This window comes from Macrobrachium rosenbergii, chromosome 1, assembly GCF_040412425.1.
Source record: "Macrobrachium rosenbergii isolate ZJJX-2024 chromosome 1, ASM4041242v1, whole genome shotgun sequence".
Classification (NCBI taxonomy): Eukaryota; Metazoa; Arthropoda; class Malacostraca; order Decapoda; family Palaemonidae; genus Macrobrachium; species Macrobrachium rosenbergii.
The window spans coordinates 6,031,363-6,039,719 of NC_089741.1; the positions used below are offsets into that span (position 1 = coordinate 6,031,363).

General features: G+C 41.8%; 1 protein-coding gene across 1 annotated transcript; it reads right to left on the reverse strand.

Moving 5' to 3' along the window:
- Positions 1–6,999: 6,999 nt before the first annotated feature.
- LOC136839257 (protein FAM200A-like) lies at positions 7,000–7,770 on the reverse strand. Its single transcript, XM_067105045.1, has one exon. The coding sequence runs from the start codon at positions 7,768–7,770 to the stop codon at positions 7,000–7,002; it is 771 nt and encodes a 256-aa protein (XP_066961146.1).
- Positions 7,771–8,357: the final 587 nt, after the last annotated feature.

The following is an 8,357-nucleotide window of genomic DNA, read 5'->3' on the forward strand; positions in this document are numbered from 1 at the left end:
CATTTAACTCTCTATCTACTTTACCAGAGTATCAGTGCTTGAATTGCAATACATTTGATTTGTGCCTCAGTCATACCATTAGTCACATTACCCCTACAAGCGACTGCTAAAGCAATCCACTGTGCCTTATTTAGGTTAGATTCAGATAACTTTCTGACAGTTGGAGCGCTAAAACTCCTGAACTTCGAACAGAGCCATTCTCTCTAATTTACTCAACTAAATATTTTACAATACAATTCAAAATAACTATGTGGTTACTCTCCTACCAAAATATATCCTAACACCACCAGTATAAACCATAAATTAGAGTGATATTTTGTTTTGTTCTCCCAGGTCTGGGCACCAAATATATTGTCACGAAGTGATCAAGTAACTGGTTATTACACAACTATTCACAAAATCCAAAATTTACCTCACTTCAGCCAAATACTTGAACCCTCATAACAATAAAATTACAACTGAACACTCTAAAGGTAACAGTGATCCCTTTAAACTTGCTTATCACTTGAACAAATCAATCTAAGTTTATCAAGTTATGAGTGAGGTAGTAACTGTTAATGAAGAAATATACTAGAAGGAAAGGGCATCACTCTTAATTCACTTCAAAAAACTCTGAAGGAGAACAGAACATGTTTATCTCTTACCTTATGCATATACAAGTAACACTATTCACTGGTGGTCAAAAATGAAACACTGTGCTTTTAAAACTTTAAATATAAAAATTTATTTCTAACTTCAAAAGTTATAAGTAGAATTCACAATCTGAAAAAATTTACTATTACTTGAAAACAACATAAGATTTAATTAATTCTTAAGCAAGATTAATTCACAAAAACTTTAATTTATCAAGAAATTACATTAACTAAGCAAAATTCAAACTATTAAGATTTACTCCAAATTTGAAAAAGAAATCTTAACAAATGAATATCAGAACAAGTATGCAATGTTAAAGTATCAACATATATAAAGTGCTAATTAAATAAATGTTAAATCACCAACACAAAAATTTGGGTAAAACTATGAAATTGTAAACACAAGACCACACACAAATGTAAAACAAGAACATAAAAATGCACAAAAAGTTTATCAACAATAATTTCACTAAGGCAAAATCTGTTTAAAGATTAAATCTACCTTTTTACCATGGTAAAAAATAAGTAAAAACCCACTTTACCTTATACAAGTTTCTGAACACTTTTACACAACTCCTTTTTTGTTGCAGTAATATACACTTTTATCTAAGGCCTGTTCATTGTTAACACTTTTCTTTTATGTCAGATCCTGCCAAGGGAGCATTAAATATTATAAACAGTTTCCAACACTTATATGTTTGGGAGAGTGACCACAAATCTTACACTCTTCTGAATTAAGAGGTGGTGAGAGAGAGAGAGAGAGAGAGAGAGAGAGAGAGAGAGAGAGAGAGAGAGAGAGAGAGAGAGAGACCAACCTAACTTTACCAGGTCTCTGTCTGAACTGATTAGTTTTACCAACAATCTTCTATGAGGTTGAACCTAGGTTGCCAGTTAGGCATTTTTAGAAAGTGGTCACCCTGGAAGAAACAGGAATAAACAGAGTTTCTTCTCCAACAGGAATAAACAGAATTTCTTCCTTTCCAACAGGAAAAAAACAGATAATTTATTCTCTGGCTCAGAGAGCTGCACTCTTACCTGTATGACTGACAAGGGGTTCCCTGTTTGAACACTTGTACAAACACAGAGGCGAACCAGCGATATCCTCGCCCTGGTCAACAAACGTTATCAGACTTGTCATCTCTTCTCCCTTTAACTGATAACTTAAGTGGTTTAGGGCCTCTCTGCATAAAGGATTTCCTGTGGCCACCAACTGACACCTGATCAAACATTCAACTGTGTACATAATAGTCTACAAGAAGATGTTCCTTATTTTATCACACAGCCAACCAACCCTTTTAGATCTGAGGCCTGATATCTCAACACACAACATATGACAAACAAGAGAAAATATACCAAAATTACAAAAATGTATCAATTATACAGAAAACACACATATCATAAGACATATCATTATAACACACACACACACACACACACACACACACACATATATATATATATATATATATATATATATATATATATATATATACTAATATATATATATATATATATATATATATATATATATATATATATATATATATATACACACACCCATAAACTCTTCCATATATAAATATGACTAAACAAGGTTTTTGTATAAATGGATGTATGTGTGTATGTGTGAGTGTGTTTGTTCCAGCATAACTCTGAAATGCATTGACAATTTCAACCAAACTTGGTACACATATGACTTACAACCTCGAAAAGAATACTGTGGGGATGAGACATCATCAGCACCAAAGGATACCAAAGGGGGTAGGGGTGGGAAGGGGTTCCCTGAAATGTGCTAGTTATGCCTGTAGACTTTGTAACTAAATAAACTCTATGAACTCATCATACCTCATTTCGGTATACATATGAATTACTATCTCGGAAAGAATACTGTTGGGGTAAGACATTACTGGCGCCAAAAAGGGTGTGGGTGGGAAGTGGGGTGACATGTAAAAATAACTGAAAACGACAGATATTAGTGTTAATCCATAGTTTTCGAGGTCGCTAAGATGAATGGTGACACTCCCAATGCCTTTAAGTCCTAGTTTAGCCCTGATAGGAAGGGGGTGAGCAGGCGTGAAAAATAAAACGTCAAAAACAACAGATATTAGTGTCTAATCCATGGTTTTCAAGGTCGCTGAGATGAATATTGACACTCCCAATGCCCTTTAAGCCCAATTTCAGCCCTGATAGGAATGGGGGGTGAGAAGGGGTGAAATATAAAATGTCAAAAGGCTGGGCAATGTAACTGAAACAACTATGTTAACAGGAAAGAGAGAGAGAGAGAGAGAGAGAGAGAGAGAGAGAGAGAGAGAGAGAGAGAGAGAGAGAGAGAGAGAGAGAGAGAGAGTAGAGGTGGGTGTTAGGATGGAGAAAGAGGGAAAGAGAGAGAGAGAGAGTTTATTGGTTGTCATTCAGTGTTTTCCCTGGCAGCACCTGATTGGTCAGCTAGTATTATATATTGTTATGTCTGGGCTTAGGCTGATGAGTTTCTTAATTAATTAATGTAAGTTATTTAGCCCTGCTTTGCCAAGGGCACTTGTAAACTGTCAATTGAAGCTGAAAGTTATCCTCAAAAGACAGACAATTACTTAATTGGATTAGGTCGCCAGTTGGGACTACGTATGGAAAAAATGGATTACTTCTGTAACAAAGGAATTACATTAAGCCCCTTCACCTCCCACCTAGTCCCAACAAAGAAAGAATGTGCTGTGATAGCAAGGAAATTACATGATCCTTTAGTCAACGTCTGACACAGTCAAATTTCCCGGCTTCTGTGAAAAAAATATAACGCAACGAATGTTTGTACCCTAACGGATATTTCTCTTCCAAGCAATGGTGATCAGGATCCAAGTTTGCCTGAAATTTACTTACACTTGACTTTCCCTAATTCCTACTTTGCACAGGAATAGCTTATGCAATTCACTAGGCAATGATCATTATTCATACACTAGTCATCATAAAAGAAATATGATTATACAAGATTCTCTTGTCAATGGTGGCTGAAGGGGAAACAATGGAAAATTTAAGTACAGTGAAAGAGATACTAGCAAATCAACAAAAATCTTGTCAGTTCCAGACTTACCGTGACGTAGGTTGCTTGTGCAATGCAACTGCCGATCGGCGTTCTCGAAGAACACTTATTGTAGATTCACTGAGTAAAATAACAGATAGGGAAGGACAAAGGATAGAGTTGCTCGGAGCACAAATAGTGCTCGTTTCATGATGGTAGGACTCTCTCTACTCGCGTGAGGTCAGTTCAGAGCAGGCTGTTGGTCCAACGTTCATCCATAGCCCCTGACAGTCTGAAAAATTGACAGAGACAGCACCGAATGCATAGGACAGGGAAAAAGGAAGCTTAAGACCCCCTTCACTAGAGGTTACTTGGTGAAAACCCTACCTCTTGGTTAGGACTCTAATGCTAACTTATTCCCTACTAAGACATTATTTTTTTGAAAGCACAGCCTAACGCCCTCGCCTGCATTTCTTTTAGCTTGGACAGAGATGCCTTCCTGTCTTTGTTAGAAAGATTTTTCTTACTAAATAATGCAGAGAGGGCAAACAGCAGAATATTTATAAAAAGCCCCCAAGAAGGCCTTCACTTTCTTTTTTCAGCGTGAAGGTCCGTACTTAGCAAGCTGTTCACCTCTATTACGTTACTCTTCTTCCTTGAGCAGATTTGTCCCGTGCAGTCTACCCAGCTATGGACCTACCCAACTCTAGAAAGGACATGAGCTTTAATCACTTATTTACAGAATCCTAACTGTACTTCAAGATGCTTACGGTTATTACGTGCTACCTCTTATAATCATGATTTTTTAGACCTAGCCAAATGGTACATTCTATGGTATCTTGCATCCTAACCCAGCCATAGCACCAACGTAATGGACAATGAACTAGCTAAATTACAAGGTTTTCTGCACTACAATTGGTAATTACTGGTTGGTACATGAGGTTTGTCTCATATGATAAATGCTTGCCTCACTGAGGTATTAGGCTGTGTGTGTCATGAGAGTAGTGGCTCTATTCACAATAGTTTAGATTGTCTGATTTCAGTTACCCTGTACTTATGTGGTTACTGCAGATTGATGGATGGTGTAAGTGTTAAGGTTACTATTCCAATGAACTTAATCTGGCCTAGGCTACTGTATGGTAGAGATCACGCTGGCTGCCTCCTTTGGGCAAGGGGCCAGGATCACTCTAAGATGGTAAGGCACTGTGCCGAGCGGGCACTAGTGCCAGGATGAGCTCATGGCTCTGCAACTACTGGGCTCTCTTCCGCACCTTCTTCTTCTTTGGGTTCTTCCAAGGCCTATCTTTGTCAGACCTAGGAGGTAGTGAGGGCACCAACTCTGGGGAAAGGCCAGAAGGGCTAGTGGGTGGGAAGTCAGGGGTAACTTCAGAAGCTACAGGAGGGCTCCCTACTCCAGCTACTGCGACAACCGGAGCGAGAGCGATCCCGACCTCTGCGTCCGAGGAGGCCAGTTCCTGGTCTCCCAAAGAAGGTGTGACAGTTTGGTCCACCAGGGGTTCATCCTCTGGGGACAGATTTGGTGAAGAGGAAGTGTCGGGTGCCGGAGGCTCTCCGGTTGCCACAACTAGTGCCGTGAGGGATCCTGGATCCCCCGGAGGAGGATCCACCTCATGGTTTGCACCAGGCACAGGGTCCTTCTTAACTGATGGCTCAACGTCCTTGCCGGACAAGGGGTCCAGAGGTGCAATACCTCGTGGATGGCTTGAATTTGGCTGCGGTAGAGATTCCTGCCCCAGCTGGAGATCAGAGCCTCTCGGAGAGTCCTGCTCGGGGGCGTCCACTGGGCGTTGCTTACTTGGGCAGCCCTCCCAATTAGTGGAGTGGCCTGTCCGCTTACACGTCCTACAGCGGTACTGCTCCTCCTGAACATCTCTTCAGGGAGAGGGAGGAGCTCTTGTTGGCTGCCCCTTCGTGAATGGAGAGGACTAGGCTGAGAAAGGTTCGGTGTGTGCCCCTTCCGCTGACCACTTAGGTGGGCAGATGGTGGTTTTCCTTCGTGGGGCTCTCTTACAGTCTGGGCCTCCGTGGAGGAGGTAGTATGGCTGCAAAGGGGCGTTGGGAAGGGCTTCCCCAGAGGAGGTCCCAAGCCAACAGGAAGTCCACTCTGGGCCGAATTCCACCCACCATGCCAAGGCGGTGGGGTAGCGTGCCCCAAGGTGTCGTGCCCTAGAGCTTGACTGTGGGAAAGGTAATGGTGTGGCCCTCTATCCACTTCATCTCCCACCGGGTTTTCTTGTTAACCGTGGCACCGGCTGCCACTTGGGCCCTGGAGATCAGGCTAACATCTGACGCAGTGTCTGCCATGACTGGAAGGGTTATGGGCAGGCTAGAGCCCTTAAGGGGGGCCACCGAGATGAACTGGGTTCCCAGTCTCTCAGGGTAAAGGATCTTTTGTAGCCCAGCCTCGGAGAAGGAGGTGCTGATGAGGTTAACGAACTTGGTGGTGGGGACATGATGTGGACAGGCCGGATATCCAGCACTGTAGTGGCCAGCAGCACCACAGGATCAGCACGGGCCCCTTGTAGCGGCTCGGTGGCCTGCGGTGACGATTGGTGGAGAGGGTTGCGTGGATGTAGAGGGAGAGGAGCTCTGGCTGTTAGTAGGAGGCTGCTTGTGAGTGCTGAGCTTGTATCGGCAATCAGTTTCTGTGTGCCCCACCCTCTTACAGTGGGTGCACGGAGGCTTGCTAGACAGTCCATTCTTCAGGTGAGTCGAGCCTGAGAGGTACACAGGTGGCACTGTTCGCCGCTGAGATGTGCTGTTGAAGATTTCCCAGCCACACATTGGTAAAGATCCTCCAGCATGCTCCGATTGAAGAGGTCCTCAAGCATCATGCAAGACAAGGAGTCGAACCAGCGGGTGCCAGTCTGGGTCTTGTGAAAGGCCCATTCAGTCTAGGACCAGCCGACTTCCTTGGCAAGGCCTCGGAACCGCTATCTCCATTTCTCCAGGGTTATTTTGTAGGCCTTTGTGGTGACTCTATGTCAGTGGTTCCCAAACTATCTTACCTGATGCCCCCTTTTTGCTTCCAGTAGACCCATACGCCCCCACTCCTCTCTTTTTTTAATATGAAATGATTCTTACATTTATTTCTTAGCATTGTACAGGAAAACAGATTTCTGTTTGTATTACATTTTAATAATGAAAGCCACTCAAACAAATAATAGTACATTCCAGTAACTAAAACGAAACATTTGGTTCAAAGTGAGCGAAAAAAAGTTTAAACATTAGCAAATTGGCAAAATTGAGTTGCAATTTTAAGAATAGATAATTTGAAAACATGGCATATAATATTTGGAAATACTTATGAGACTAAGGCACAATTTCTGGTCAAGTTTAGTAAGATGGATGCTGCTGCTTCTTCCTCACAAGATCAGAAATTCTAGGATTGAAGGATGACAGCGCACAACGCAAGTCATTTCCTACATCAAGTCGGTTGCGCTGTTTTGTTTTCAGAACAACAAGAGCTGAAAATCCTGCTTCACAAAGATAAGTAGAAGAAAAGGGAAGAATCACATGAAGTGCTTCTTCACCTACTTTTGGGTACATGGGGAGATATTTCACCCAAAACTCTTCTAACTTCATTGTTTCAAAGTCCCTTTTCGCGCTCGAGTCACATTTCAAATCGATGGCTTCCTCTTGCAGTGATTCCAGTAGCAACTCCACATCAGTGTTAAATGGATTCTGTACCAATGTCCAAAGAGAATTCTCTATTGAGACATCTGGAAAATAGTGTATAAATTCCTCAGCAAGGGAATCCAGATGTGATAAAACCTCTTTTGTCACGTCATACTGCTCAATTTTTCTCTTCTCAGACAAGAGCTCATTCAGATGTGAGAACGATGAAAAGTTCCCAACTTGTACTTTTCTTTTCCAAAGATGATTTTTTTCGGTGAAAGCTCTGATTACATCAGAGTGTGCAATGATGTTTGTGTTTCTTCCTTGTAACTTCAAATTGAGGTTGTTGATAGCCTCAAAAAAGTCCACAAGGTATGCTAATGAGAGCTGAAAGTCTTCCTCTCTGAATGCTTCATACAGTTTGTCTTGTTTCTGCTTCTGCAAGTAAATTTCCACTTCATCCTTGAGCTCGTAAAGACGACTCAGCATGTTTCCCTTGGAAAGCCAGCGGACTTTGGTGTGAAACAGGAGTCTTGTAATCAGTGCCCAGATCTGAGCAAAGAGCTGCGAAAAGCCTAGAATTCAAAGAGCTATTCTTTACAAAATTCACCACTTTTATTGCCAAATTCAGTGAACTGCGTAGATTACCTGGCAGAGTTTTGCTTGCTAATGATTGTCTGTGGATAACACAGTGAGTCCCAGTTACAGCAGGATTTTTTTCTTTCACCAGTTTCATAAATCCAGAGCGAGATCCAATCATTGCTGGGGCACCATCAGTACAAACACCGACTAATTTTTCCCATGAAAGACTGTACTCATGGAAAAACTCATGCACCTTTAAAAAAACATCGATGGCCTTTGCTGTTGTCTCCAGTGCTGCTGAGAAAAGAATTTCTTCTCTCACAGTTCCTTCATCCACGAATCGAGAATAAACAAGCAGCTGGCAGAGGTGAGCAACATCAGTACTTTCATCGCACTGTATTGCAAAGAAGCGAGATGCTTTTATTTTGTCCAAAACTTGTTCTTTTATGTCTTCTGAAAGTTCATCAATGCGACGCTTCACTGTGTTATCCGAT

What these genes read in the sequence shown, in the direction of transcription:
- LOC136839257 (XM_067105045.1), bottom strand. Translation starts at nt 7,770, where the DNA reads ATGCTGAGTCGTCTTTACGAGCTCAAGGATGAAGTGGAAATTTACTTG.